The 14535-nt window shown below is 53.6% G+C and overlaps 1 protein-coding gene across 15 annotated transcripts in view; it reads left to right on the forward strand.

Moving 5' to 3' along the window:
• Kifc3 (kinesin family member C3) overlaps positions 1 to 14535 on the forward strand; it is an 89496-nt gene that overhangs the window by 55499 nt on the left and 19462 nt on the right. For 5 of the 15 annotated variants that reach the window (XM_023709284.1, XM_023709281.1, XM_023709282.1 and 2 more), the window contains exons 2-5: positions 3166 to 3382; positions 5658 to 5800; positions 9839 to 9977; positions 12687 to 12889. In XM_023709284.1, the coding sequence (XP_023565052.1) occupies positions 3205 to 3382; positions 5658 to 5800; positions 9839 to 9977; positions 12687 to 12889 (663 nt within the window). In that variant the 5' untranslated portion in view covers positions 3166 to 3204. Of the gene's footprint in view, positions 1 to 3165; positions 3383 to 3624; positions 3703 to 5657; positions 5801 to 9838; positions 9978 to 12081; positions 12117 to 12686; positions 12890 to 14535 lie in introns of those variants that run through there. The other 10 variants (XM_023709286.1, XM_023709285.1, XM_023709288.1 and 7 more) reach the window with 6 other exon arrangements.

Genomic DNA, 14535 nt, shown 5'->3' on the forward strand with positions numbered 1-14535 from the left:
GGCACAGAGAGGCAAAGGAATTGTCTCCAGGACAGCTGTACTAAGTAGAAGGTCTAGATTCTAAGCCAGTAGCCCCACTCAAACCTGTGAATCTTAGGTTGGTTGAGGTCCAAGGATACCAGATCAAGTATCTAAAACTCATGAGAGAGAGAGAGAGAGAGAGAGAGAGAGAGAGAGAGAGAGAGAGAGAGATTTAGTTAGTTTAAAGTTTGATTCTTTCTTGGTCTAGAATCCTGGACTTACTGAGACTCCTTGAGACTTCTGACCTTCACTCCCCTCCAGCTGCTAAATTCAGCTGCTTTTTCCTCTCAGGCTGTAGCACACACCCTTTCCTTTCTTCCTGACATCTTCCTGGCTGCTGTTCCCACTTCCCTTCCTGATAGCACAGGCGTGTGGTCTCCTCTGGCCCCTGTCTCACCCTGGCTAATCTACCCCTAAGTCTTCTCTTTCAACCATGGAGCAGCTGCCAGTGCCAGGCACCAGCTCACCTTGCCAGGAGCTGGGCTTCCTGCTTCCTTTTCCCTCAGTCTGCAGGGCTGGTTTCCCCCCATCTCCGCTGCATAGCTTGGAGAACGGTAACAAGTGGCTGTTCCCTTGTCTGTTTCCGCTCCACTGTGGTCCATTTCAGGTTCTCTGTGGTGCTGGGCTGTGTTCTTAGCCTCTGCCCTGGTGTTGGGCCCACATTCCTGTCCCCATCCCAGTGAGACTGTGCCCAAGGATCACCTCCTGCTGTCATCCTCGATCAAGAAAGTACAACTTCTTCCAGGTCTCTGCCATTGAACATCAGACACTGGGTGATCAGGCTTGCAGCCCCTGGACTTGTACTTCTGTTGCTTCTTTATTCATTCCCACTTCTGTGTACCCAACATATCATCTCTCCTCTTCTCTAAGCACCTCATCCTCTCAGTTCCCCTCTCTTTCCCATCCCAGTCAAACTTCTTCCTCGACCCCATCCCCCATTCCTCCAGGCTTCTCAAGTCTGCCCTCTGCCCAGCTGGGCAGACCTCTCCTAAAGGGTTCCTGAGACTTCCAGACATGGGCTTATGATGGGCATCTGACCATCTTCTCCCTCCCTCTTACTCTCTGGTCACTTCTGGGGACTGTGTGTGTCATTTCTATGGCCTTCCATACCCTGACCACCTTCACCTGGTTGTCTCTCCTCTTGCTCAACCTTGGGGATTGCATGCTGACCTTTGGAAGCAATGGCCTTTAGCTCTGAGTCTCGGTAGCCAGCTGTGATCGCTCTTCCAAGCTTTAATCAGAGTGAGAGAGACAGAGACAGACAGACAGAATGAGACAGACAGACACACACAGAGAATGTGTGTGTGTGTGTGTGTGTGTGTGTGTGTGTGTGTTTCAGGACAGTCATCCAATAAGCATTGCAGAATGGTTGGTGTGGGCGCAGAAAGCTGGTGCCACTGGTGGTGTAGGTCCCACCCTCAGAGAACCAAACTGGGTCATGAGAGGTGGACCTTATTCAAATGTCTTATTCAGTTGTCTCTGCTGCCTGGCAGAAAGTGGTCACTTCCCTGAGGAGGGCTACAGGAAGTCCTTAGGGTGCTCCTAACTCATTCTCAAAACCAAATTCCATGTCATCTCTCCAGGCTGACTTTGCTTCTGTAATTGACATCAGTGTGTGAGTCTGGGACTGAAACTTAGCTTACCTGCCCTCAAGGTTGCTCAGCACGTGGTAAAGGTGCAGAGAAAAGCTGTGCAGGGAAGGCTTGACCTCTGCTCAGTTCATTTGTTCGGATTGTGAGGGAATCCTGCAGCTTTCTGTCCTTGACCTGTCATCTACACTCCCTCTCCAGTTCCCACACCACCTGGTACCTGGCACCTGGCATGCTCCTATAGCCTCCCAGTATCCTGTTCATATCAGAGGGTTAACTAAAGCGTTTGTCTCCTTTCTGACTATGAGCTACAATGCCACATCACACCTGACAAAAAAAAGAAAAAGGAACCCTGGCAGGTGTCTGGCACATAGTGGGCCCTCAATACATACTTATTAAATGAAAAAAAAAAAAAAAAGAATGAATCTTTGTATTACTAACAACTGGCAGGCTGGATGGGGTGGCACGTGTCTCTCAGCATTTAGGAGGCTAAGGCAGGAGGGTCATGTGAGTTTGAGCCCAGCCTTGGCTACATAGTGAGTTCAAGGGCAGCCTGAACAGTACTGAACTACATAATGAGACCCTATCTCAAAAAGCTGAACCAGGGCTGGTGAGATGGCTCAGTGGTCTAAAGCACCTACTTAGAACAAACTAAAAGCACAAGGACCGTGGTTCAATCCCCCAGCACCACATGCCAGCCAGCCCCGCCCCCTGGTGGGCTGAGCTGCCCCCCCCCAAAAAATAAAAAAAATTTAAAAAAAAAAAAAAAAGCTGAACCAAACCAAACAAACTGCATTGTACCTGGCGGGGTACAGTGCTCTTGGCACGAAGTGAAAGCTACCTGAATACATGAGTGAGCTGCGCTGCAAGGTCATTGGCCGTGCATAAACCTGACTTTTACTGGGCATGGCGGTGCATGCTGTAATGCCAGCACTGCGGGAGGCTGGGGCAGGAAGATGGTGAGTTCAAGACCAGCGCAGGAAACTCAGTGACTTAGACCTTGTCTTCAAAAAATGGGGGGTGGGCAGGTTGGGGATGTATCTCAGTGCAAAGGCCCTGGGTTCAGTCTCCATTACTGCGAACAAAATAAACAGCTCTCCACTTGCCTCTGGCCCTCTCAGCCCATTAATGACAGACTGGTACTCAGAGCCTGGCCCTGAAGGCTGTGGGCTAAGCGCACAGCTGAGTGTGGTTAGAAAATAAGTTGTCTCGGGGAGAAAGGATGGGACTCACTGGATGCTGCCGACTCCCGGGGCCAACGCCTCAGGGAGCACTGGGACCCTGCATGTCTGCTGCCGTGCTCTGGGAGGAAGGGCTTGGATGGGCAGGCACACCTGGCGCCTCCTTACCCAATGCTGAGCCTCAGTATTCAGTAACAAGCACCCCAACCCTGAGACAGGCCCCACTTTGTCCTCTGAGCCCAAGGATCCTCCGGACATTGTGGCTGGGGGCGCTGTGCTGGGTAAGAGGTAAGAGGTGACTGGTCCTTCATGGACCCTTCCAGGTGCCCCCCCCCAGCACCCCACATCAAACTCTTCTTCCCTTGTCTCCACAGGCTGCCCCATGCCTGGAGGAGGCTGCTGAGCCCCGGGCCATGGTCCCCTCTCGAAGGTCGTGGAACCTGGGAGCCACGCCCTCACTGCGGGGCCTGTGGAGAGTGGCCCGGGCCCGGGCCCGGGAGCGTGAGCTGGGGATGGCTCGCCCCGCCCCAGCCCCAGCCAGCCCGGCTGCCCGCCCTTTCCCACACACCGGCCTGGGGAGGTTGAGAACTGGTGAGTCCGCATTTTTAAAATGCCTCTTTATTTCCCTTCCTTCCTCCAGATACTAGAGATGAGACTGAGGTTTCTCGAGGTTCTTAGACTCAGTCCGAGCTGTCAGGTAATTATAGGGTAGCAGTCAGGCTGTGCAGCGCCAGGCAGAGAGGGAGCGTCAATCTCACAGGAGGCGGCTCTGGTGTGGGTTAAACTTTAACAGTTCAAGGAACAAGGGGAATCAACCACGTTCTCGCTGACCCTGCCGGGTTAGGGTTCTGCGGTCTGCCTGGCACACACTGGGGGGCTCGCGCTGGTCCCTGCCCACAGCTGTAAACAAGGTAAGTGAAGTGCTGAGTGCCTGGCACAGTGCTGACACTCGATCCCGCCTGGACTCGCCCTGGATGGGCGTGCAGAGCACACCGAGGCCGCTTGGAGCATGGCCTGGCCGGCTTTGGGTGTTATGAGCTTAGTTTTAGATGTTGCCCTGGGGTGGCTTGTGTAGAGATCCCTGTAGCAGGGATGCAGTGAAGGGGTCCCGGAGTCTGGGCTTCTGCCATCCTCTAGGGAGCTGTCGTGCCGACTGGGCTTTCTGGGTCATGTCCCCTGGTGCAGGGACATCAAGGAGTGAGCGGCTCCTCTGACTCCTGGTGGAAGCTGGATTGTTGTGGCTGGAGAGCCCCCTGGGATCCCTTGCTGAGCTCCCTAGGGGCCGGTCAGGCGCAGAGTAGGGAGACAGTCTGCTGTCACCCACTCCTGACCTGCAGGGATGGGGTTAGCTTTCCAGCCTGTCCCTCTGGGCCATTAGGTCTAAGCCTCTTTGTGTACAAAAGGGACACTGAGGCCCAGAGAGGACACATAGCAAGTTCCTGTTCAGCTTCCCCCCCACCCCTTTTACTGCCACTCCACGTCTGCTGTCAGGGCAGCCAGAGCAGTGCCTTCCAAGGTCTCCCTGCTCAAGTGGCTCCCTGGAGCTAGCAGCTCCCCACCGGAGCTGGTGGTAGCCCTGGGGCGCCCCAGGAAAAGCTGTGGGTTAGGCAGACCCAGCTGTCTGAAAGGGACAGTGGATGGGGTCCACCCCACCAGGTTGTCCAGAGGATTATCAGTGTAATGTGAATGAGTGTGGCTTTTCTGGTTAAAAAGGAGAGAGGAAAACAAAAACATTTTCCCTTGGAAAACTTAAAAAAAAACACAACCAAAAAAAAAAAAAAAACCCAAAAACTTGAAAAGAACAGAAAAGTCCAAAAAAACAACAAGTCAGCAAGCGTTTTGTATAGCTCTTTTTAGTTTTTGTGTGTGTGTGTGTGTGTGTGTGTGTGTGTGTGTGTATGCAGGTCTGTAAAATGAATATTGTGACCACGCTCTAAGACAGGGTCAGATTAACTGTGTGAAATATAGGCACGGCCTGCTGCTGGGAAGGGTCTTGACCAGGCCTTTCTGAGTGCCCACACCAGCCCCTTTATGGCACCCTGAGATCAGTCAGTGGTAGTGTGTGGGTCAGCACAGAGCACTTGGGTTAAGCGCATCCTTAACCCTCTGACCTGCTGGTTCTCCTGAGGTTGTGAAGAGTTGGCGGCAGCTGTGACCCTCAGTGTCTATATGTGGGAGCACTTCCTTCTGATCCTCACCATAAGAATGTAGGGTTGGCTTATTATCCCCCCGTTTTACTGACAAGCAAACTGAGGCTCGGGAAGGGCCTGGGAGGCACTTGCCCAGTGGCTGCAGTCAGATGGAATCCCATCCCAGGCAGTGGCTCCACAGTTTGGCACTTGTCCATCCCACAGGCTATGGTGGGGGTAGAAGGAGAGAGGGCTTGCTCAGTCAGCAGGGCACTGTGTCAGAGCCCAGGGGGATGCTCTTTAGCTGGTCCTAAGGATGCTTTAGGGGATGGCAAGGGCCAGGCCACCCACTGTGGGTTTGGCTGTAATGAAGGCAGGGAGAAATTGCCACCTAGAGGCAGCCTGGGTAATGAAGCCACAGCCCTGGGGTGCACCTCCCAGGGTGGGGTCAGCTTCCCCATACTACTGTCTCTAGTGTGTGCTCCTCCACTGTGAGGAGAGGGGAAGCTGCAGGGTCTTGGGTACCCTTCAGAATAGAATCTAGGTGGCTTTTGGTACAAAAGGGCAGTCAGTAGCTACCCTACCAGGCCTCCCCTGCACACGGAACAGAGGTGTGAGGGTGTGTGAGGTGCTCCTGACTGCCAGGGAAAGTGCGAAAGCAGAGCCTGGCTGAGTCCTGGCCAGTGGTCTGTGGCCAGCGATTTGAGCTTCTCACCTGTCTGTCTGTCCTGGGACAGGGCGTGGAAGGGACACACTGGTTGGCAGGGACGAGGATTCCAGTGCCCGAGTTGCTGCTCGCCCTGGACTTGCACAGTGCCGAGCCCGCAGCGTGGAGTGGGCGGACTCTGGGAGCCCCCGAAAGCTCTACCTGACTGTACAGGTAAGCACAGGGCCTTCAGTACGAGGGGGGTGGGAGGTGAGTAGGGCAGGGTACCCCCTTAGTCCTCCGAGTTCCAGCAGCTGGTCCCCAACAGGTTCTGGGGACCTGCCTTGCATCTCTCTGCCATGTTCTCAAAGCCCGTTGGCCCGGAGCCTGCTTGCATGGGCAGTAAGTGCTGTACTGTATCTTCATGAAGATCTCACGGGAGGGGACAGAAGCTTTTGGCAACGCCCAGTCTGAGGTGTTAAAAAAAGTGGGAAGTGTGGGGCCTTCGCTGAGCTGAGCAGGGCCTCTGGAGTATTGGGAAGTGAGCTGGCCTGGGGCAGCTGTTTATTTGCACACAGGTGTGAAACTGGGGACCATGCTTTGTACAGAATTTCCTTGTTTAAAGTGAGAATCCAAAGCTGGACAGGGGCTTCACCAAAATGTGGGATTTTTTTAAAAAGGCAAATTGTACATGTATGTGTGAGAATTTGGTTGTATAAATAATACATAAAGGTAGCGCTACAGTGGTTAGTGTTTGATAAACATTGTTCCTGAATATTTGGCATTATATATCTCATATAATCCTCCTAACTGTCTCAAAACAGTTACTGTTTTATTTGAGGTTTGAGAGGAGGACATACAGGTTCAGAGAGATTAAATAACTTGTTGCTGGTCACACAGTGAGCTGGAGTCTGAGCCACTGAACACAACTAGCGTTCTGGCACATGGTATAAAGAATTTACATTGTGCATTTTTACGCAGTACCTGAAACTGAATGAATGTCCCTCGTGGTCCCCTATCTTGAGACATCTACTGTGACAGACTTGGTCATCCATTTGTCATTCCTGTGTAGCTGCTTATATTTATAGCCTCATTCTATTAGACTACTGCATAATATTTTACTTATGGTTTAACCCTTAAGTTATTATTGGGCTGGGAGTGTAGCTCAGTGGTAGAACACTTGCCTGGCATGCTTTATTTATTTTTCCCCCCTCTATCTTTTATTGTTTTTTTTTTTTTCTGGTACTGGGGATTGAACTTGGAACCTTGCACTTGCCAGGCAGGTGCTTATGCCACTGAGCTATATCCCTGGCCCTTTTGTATTATTTCTGGTTATGCTGTGCCCCTTAAATATTCATACAGCCATGGCTTTGAGTACTTTCAGCTGGAGAGATGGCTCAGTGGAATAAGTGCTTCTCTGGCAAGCACAAGGGCCTGAGTTCAATCCCCGGTTCCGCAAAAAAAAGAGTACTTTCAAGAGCATCATGGGCTCTGCCCTTTTTTTTTTTTTTTTTTGCGGAACCAGGGATTGAACTCAGGCCCCTGTGCTTGCCAGGAGAGCACTCATTCCATTGAGCCATCTCCCTGACCCCACTCTGCCCATTTTTAATCCATACATTGATTAACTAGATACTTATGAAGGACCTACTGTGCACCAGTGCTCCGCTAGGTGCAGGGAAACGGGGAAGAGGATAAACATTTGAGAGTGTGGCAGGGGTGCCAGAGGGTCATGGAATGATCATGAATGCAAAGCAGGTGAGGGCCTTAAATGCAGTGGCAGAGGATAAAATACAGGATTGTCTGGAGGTGTTGCTGAGGCCCCTAAGAAAGCCTGTGCCTGGGAGGCCCCCCCCGCCCCCCCCCCGTCCTCCCACATGCTCTTCCTAGAAGCCACATGTGCATAGAGCCTTGACAGAACCATGCACAGACCATGTATAGAGCCGTGGGCAGGAGAGGGCTGGGTAACACCCTTCCAACAAATCCTCCCCAATGTGGATGAAAGCCCAGGGCCGGGCGGTGTGCGACCCCAACCCCTGATCTGGGCAGGAGCCCAGGGCCAGTGTGCTTCAGGGGCAGGCTTGTGCTTCATGATGTTTCTCAGCCCTTCTGTGGTTCAACTGAAACTAAACCAGGTGGTGCTTTTGTCTGTAAGGTTTGAGGGAAAGCCAGTCTGGTCAGAGAACAGTTAAAGAAACCAGAGAGTTAGTTGGTGCCGTGACTTGGGCCACTGGTATTTAAATTGGGAGGCTGTGGTCAGGAATGCAAGGCCTCTAGTTGGGTGGTGCTGTGTTCCTGAGTTTTGATTATGGGGTGTCGGGCTGAAGCCCGAGGCCTGGGGTCAGCAGATATGCTGAAGCTCTCAAGCTGCAGCCAGCAGGCACCCTCCTTGCTGTTCAGGTCCCTTTGGGCCCCTGCAGGGCTCTGTCGAGTCAGGGTGTAGATGTGGGGCCAGAGTGGCCGCAGTCCCAGCAGCCCAGCCCATAGGCATAGTGACCCCCCAGCCTCCAGGACACTCAGAGGTGCTGCAGGAATCCCAGCCCTGGGCTGTCTGTCCTTCCTGCGCCGTGGCCAGGAGGCCAAAAATAGTGTAACCTTTGCTCCAGCCGACAAATGGGGACTTCCAGCTGTTGTGTTGCTGCCACGGTCAACAAACCTGCTTGTGATGATGGGTGGCAGCTGGCAAAGGGTGGGGACCAAATTAAGTCCTTGGTCATTTTCCAAAATATAAGGGGTTTGCTTCCCGGCTTAGAATCAGGAGAAGGTATAAGGGATGGAGTGGATGTCAAAGCAAGGACCCTGCTGAGCTCGCCTTAATTTTCTTCTTTGCAGTTCTTTTTATTGGATTTTTGATGATCAAAGTTTAAAAAAATAGTTTTTTTTTTTCATACAAAAATGGTAGTCATTGTTACTGTGCTCCGGGCGCTTTGCATTTTGCTTCAGTGCTGCAGTTATGCTTCACAAGCGCTAGGGGCGCTGTTACTATAATTTCTAGTTTAAGGAGGCAAATGCCGTTTTAGGGAAGGTAAGTACTGCAAGTTAGTCGCAGGCTCACCACACAGGTGACAGGTGGTCCACTCGGGCCTTGCCCAGTCCAGACCACTCTTATTTTTTTAAAATGTTGTGGATTTTTCGAGATATGGTTTCACAGTATAGTTCAACCTGGCTTTGAACTGAATAGATAGCCTGGGCTAGCCTTGAACTTGTAAAGATGCTCTTGCCTCAGCCTCTTGTGTGCTAGGATTACAGGCATGCACTATCGTGTCTGGTCAGACTATTTTTAAAACATACCATTGGTCTGTTTTGAATATGGAGAGCACAAAGGCGCACAAGCTCCTCCATGGTACCCTGTTGGTGTTAAGAAACAAACAAAATGCTGTAGATGTTATCAGGTGAAAACTTCAGGTGCCAGAGAGGTTCAGAATGAACCTCTGCTCCCTACCCCTTCCTACTCTGAAGTTTCTTTTTGTTCTTCAAAAGCTTAAATGATGCCTGCTTCTACTCTTAGTCACCGCCTGTCAGCCCCACCTCCCACATAGAACCACTGTCCACCGATTTCCTAGATTGTTTTCCCTACCTGTTTTGTGTGTACCACACTCCAATGGGATTGCACTTCCGCAGGGCTCTGCCACATGCCTGACGCCTTCCTGCGTGAGCTGCCCAGCACTGCTTTCTGCTCTTCTCACTCCCCTCCCGCCTGTCCAGTTGTCTGCTCTGTTCCTGCCTCTTTGTCTCCAAACCTCCTTGATCTGGAGGAGGGGGTCCCATGGTCCCTGGAGAGCCACATGGGGGGAAAAAAAAGAAGAAGCAAGGGGGCCCCTCCCCCGGTGAAAGGAACCCCCCAAGCCCCCGGGGCCCAATTGGAAGGGCAAGCAAGGGCCTGCAAGGGGGGCGGGGTTTGCCCTGAGATGGAGGAGCATGTGGTGGGGCTCGACAGCTGTCTGGTCCATGGGACTTGCAGGCTGCTGTCTGGTGACTTGTACCTTGGGTGCCTCTGAGGCTGGCCCAAGCTAGGCCTGAGGTCTTCAGGTGCCCAGAACCTTTCTGCTAGTCTGGTCTGGCTTCCACAGGGCAAGAGTGTATGGCACCACTGTCTTGTGGAACGTGAGCTCCACTTTCTCTTAGACCCCAGGCCTCATTGCCCCTCACCAGCACAGTGAGGGCTTGACCCCGTGGCCTGAGGGCCACGCCAGCTCTAGAGCACACAGTTCCTAGGCCCAGGGCCCTTCCTTGGTGCAACCGCTTCATGTGAGGATTCTGGTTGTGTCTTGGCAGCAGGCCCTGCAGGACAAGGGCTGCAAGAGCAAGAGTCAGGGGACGAAAGAAGACAATCTCCTGAAGAGGCAGGCGCTGGTCCCCAAGCGGGACAGAGAGGCCCCGGCAGCTGGTGGTGCCATGAATGTAGAGAAATCAGGTAAAGGAGGGCTGCCTGCTGACCCAGAACACCCTGGCAAAGCTAGTGCAGGAGGGAGGCTCTTGTGGAGTCAGAGACATCCCCATACCTGCCCCCCCCCCAGGTCACTCAGGCTGACTTTGGCCACCTTGCCTGACATAGAGCGGAACTTGGAGACTCTAGCCTGCCTCTCCCGGATCCAGGGACAGTGTTGTCTATCCCCTGCTTCTCCCTTGTGCCACCAGCCCCACCCAGTGATAAGAGGCCTCGGCCAGTGGGGGCTAGGGTTGAATTTCCCTGCTTTTTGTCTTTTCCCAGCACCTGTCAAAAGCAGGGCACAGGTGGCAGCCTCCCAGACGCCACTGCCTGCTGAGAGGCCTGGCTCCCTCCCCTCCAGCCTGGGCCCATGGGGGGTCTAAGGCTCCCAGGACAGGGATTGGATTCTCCACCTCTAGGCTGAGAGAAAAGAGCTGGAGACTCTGCTCTTCCCTGGCAGAGTCAGTTCTAGAAGATTCTACAGGCCCCCTTTGTGGTCTCACAGTCTGTGCCAGGACTCGTAGCAGCAAGGCCCAGCCCATGGAGAGCTGAGAAAGACATCCTTGAGAGCCCAAGGGGAAGCCCAGAGGAAAGGGCCTTGGTCTTCCTGTTGTTTCCCTCATCCTGTGGCTGAATGTTAATCTGTGGCTAAACTTGCTGGGGTCCAGCAAGAGTCCGCCCTTCTTTGAGGTTGTGCCAGATCTAGGTTCCAAAATTTGGGATCCGGTTGAGGTGTGGGCAGCAGGCTTGAGACGGGACATCATCCAGGTAGTGAGGTGGGACTTCCTTCTGGGGTAGCAGAGGTGCTGTGAAGAGGAAGTCCAGGTCCTATGAGGGGTGATGACTGACTCCTTGTCTGTCCACTGTGCCCCCCTGGGCCCTGAGCACTAGTCCTGTGATAGGTGGTACCTGTGAAAATGTATCTACCCGTTGGCCCTGTGGCTCGCCTCCTCCTCCCCCCCTCTTCCCTTCCTCCACCCTCCATGAGCTTCTCTAAGACCTTTTTCCTCCTTCTGGCTGCCCAGGCTTCTTCAGCTCCCAGCACCAGCCCAGTGCTGAGGTCTTCAGGAGGGGGTTCAGGCCTTTGGTGACACAGGGGGTTCAGTGTCTCAGTGCCAGGGCTCCCTGAGGCCTCATTTCAGCCTTGGGGCTATAACAGTCACCTACCCTGAGCACCCCCAGGGTTCCAGGCTCATTTCCCAAGCCTGCCTGCTGGGCTCTGCACACTGACCCCATTCACCATTCACGAAGGAGCCCAGGCAGGGCCCCTCCCACACACCTCTCAAGTGGCAGAACCAGCTCCCCAGCTGAAGGCTGGAGTCCAGTGCCTTCCCTCCCATGCGCAGCAGTCTGCTGAGGGCAGAGGGCCATGCAGGTCACATGCCCCCCACCCTGCCCCCCAATGGCAGCCCCGTGTTCGGGCCTGGAAGCATCATCTGCCCTCACTCTTTCTAGAACAGGCCGTAGAAGCCTGGACAGCTCTGTGTGACTTGCATGCTGTGTCACATGCAGGCCACACAGCCAGGGCCACTGTCCAAGCAGGGAGAGCCCAGCGCCAGCTCTCTGGAAGGAGGGAAGGCTGGCTGGGAATGCTCCTGCTCTTTAGACCTTGCGGCCTCACCCCTGCCCATCCAGCCTAGGGGACAGTTATGGAGTGGTCCTGCCCATGCCTGAGACAGCCACTCCCTCCCCTACACCTTCAGTTTCCTTGGCAGAGCCCTGAGCACCTCTCTGTCTCCTAGTCCAAGCTGGTGGCCTGTTGGGCACAGGTGTGACTGTGGCTTCAGTCAGAGTCTGGGAGCCCACAGGCCCTGGGCCAAGGCCACGTGGTCAAGAGCTGGCTTCTTTGGTCTTGGACACTTTGCAAGGAGGAGGGCCCCTCCCCACCCTTCTCTGTTCTCTGTCCTGTGTCCCCTGAGCCACTAGCTAGCTCCTGCCTGCAGAGACCATGCTCATTCTTGGTGCTCTGACAGCGAGAGCTGGCCGCTGTGACAAGATCCCAGGCCCTGTTAGCAGGTCATGGGCCTCACTTCCATATCTGTCTGTCTCTTTCTTGCTCCTGGTGACAGGACAGTGGAAGGCCATGGGAGGAGGAGGATGCAGGCCGAGGCCTTGCCCAGCACGGTATTTGTCCCTTTCTTGTGCTGGTGTGGTCCCCACGTGCAGGTGTCCCCCTGAGTGCTGGCCTGGCTGCCCCCATCCCCTGTATTGGCTTGCCTGTGTCCTGTCTGTTGCACCTGCACATACTCTGTTCGCCCCTTCTCTGTGCACAGGTGACCATTTCCTGCAGGAACAGCTGAGACCTCTGCTCTTCTCTCCTGTACTTTTGAGAGAGCTTGAAGTTGAAAGCATCACTTTCCCCAAGCACAGTGTTTCCTGGGTGAAAGCCTTTGTCTTTTTCAGTGGCAACAGCCTGTGAGCCACAGAGAGGGCTTGATCTTCAGGCCTGGGATATGTGCTTGAAGAGCAGCTGGCAAAGTCGCTCTCCTAAGCCTTGGTCCAGGCAGTTCCATCCCCTAGAAGCTGCCTGCTGAAGTCCCCCAGTGACTCATGCTGCCACTGCCTCTAGCCCTCACCTGCCCCGCACCTGCTTGCACCCCCTTCCCATCTCAGTGGTTCACCTTGCCATGCTGTCCCCTCCTTTGCCAGCCAGAACACCATAGCCCTGCTGACTGGCCACTACTTTGCTTGTAGGTGGGCGGCTCTTTGGCAGCGGGAAGTGCTCGAGCCTGTCGGGGTTGCCAAGGGCAGCCCCTGTGGTGCATAGGATGGTGGAGGCCATGTCCCAACTTCAGAAGGAGAAAGCTCAGCTTCAGGAGGAGCTGGTGGTCCTACGGGAGAGGTTGACTCTCCACGACAGTGAACAACAAGCTACCACCACCCAGCTGCAGAACCAGGTACCTGGGGAGGTAGGGATGGGCAGAGAGCACTGTCCACTGTGGAGCAGGTCAGAGGACATTGTGGGGACACCTGGACCCCACCAGGCCTATGGCATAGTAGACAATGGGGTCTCCTCTCCTGGCTGGGAAGATGCTAGATAAAGAAGTGGCCTAAATCAGAGGCTCTGGGCTTCCTTTTAGTCATCTTCTTGCTAGGGAACAGGAGTGATGTAATGTGACAGGGGCAGGAACACATCTGCTCTGAGGCCTGTACTCAGTCTACTCGTTCTTCCAGTGGCCTGGGCCAGGAAGCCCAAGAAGACAAAACCTCTGGTCAGTCACCACACACACACACACACACACACACACACACACACACACACACACGCTCACACGCACACATGCACACAGACACATGCACGTGCACACCCCAGGGTCCGAGTGCTCGACCCTCACCTCGCAGCCTGATGGCTCTTCCCAGCCAGCTGTGTCTGCCTGCCTGCCTGCTGTGTGTCTGTCTGTTCCCTGGGTTTGCTGAGCCTTTTGACTTAAGCATGGGACACGCCCAGGTGCACCTGCAACCTCCTGCCCAAAGCTTGAGTCTGGGGAAGATGGATATTTGCTGTGGCTGTGTGAACCAGGCAGACTGGCAAGGGCTCTGTGAGGTGGGCACACCTGCCAGAGGGCTGTAACCCGAGGTGGAGGGCAGGGACAGGGCTGGAGCTGAGGTCTGGCACAGCGCATTCTGAGCTGAGGGAGCAGCCTGTCCAAAGGGACTGCGGCAGCAGAAGGGCCAGGCCCCAGGACAGCCCTGGGGATGTGATGGGCACAGCGTCCATCCTGCCCAAGGCCAGAGCTCCGCAGCAGCTCTGGCTTCTCCAGTCAAGGCTTCCCTGGCACTTTTCTTTTCAATCTTAGTCTCTCTCTTCCTTTCTGAGCTTCATTGAGATAGAATTTATAGACCATAAAATCTATCCTTAAAGTTGGTCAATTCAGTGGTTTTAAGTGTGTGTATATTTTAAAAAATTAATTTGTTTTTTGGAGCTAGAATCTCACTATATATTTCAGGCTGGCCTTGAATTTACTACACAATCCAGGCAGGCCTCAAACTCGAGGTGATTATCTTAGTTACTTTTTGTTGTTGTTCTTGCAGAGACTAAATACCAGATACCTGAAGTTAAAGGAGGAAAAGTTTATGTAGTTCACAGTTTGTAGAGGTTTCAGTTTAGAGTTGGCTGACTCCAAGGCAGGGTGGCACAGCACAGGGGCATTGCAGAAGGCAAACAATGCATGGCAGGCAGAAGGCCATGAGTAACAAGAGACAAAGGACAAGCAGCAAGCAAGGGACCTATCTTATTGAATCTGCCCACCCTTAGGGAAGTCACACTCGCACCCTTAATCCCAGCATTGCACCCTTGTTCTGAGTATCACACACCCTAGATTGGCCCCCTCCCAGAAGCTATGACTGCCTGAGGCTTTTGGGGGAACCTCTCGATACTAGCCATAACATGATCATCCTGCTGCATCAGACTTTGAGGTACTAGGATTTCAGGTGTCCAGCAGTGGTCCTAAGTATATTAAGACAGTGGTTCACCTGTCACCACTGTCTAATTTTATTTTATATTTTGAGATTGGGTTTCACTACACAGTCCAAGCTGACTTGG

This window comes from Octodon degus, unplaced genomic scaffold (genome assembly GCF_000260255.1).
Source record: "Octodon degus isolate 3935 unplaced genomic scaffold, OctDeg1.0 scaffold00011, whole genome shotgun sequence".
NCBI classification, from domain to species: domain Eukaryota; kingdom Metazoa; phylum Chordata; class Mammalia; order Rodentia; family Octodontidae; genus Octodon; species Octodon degus.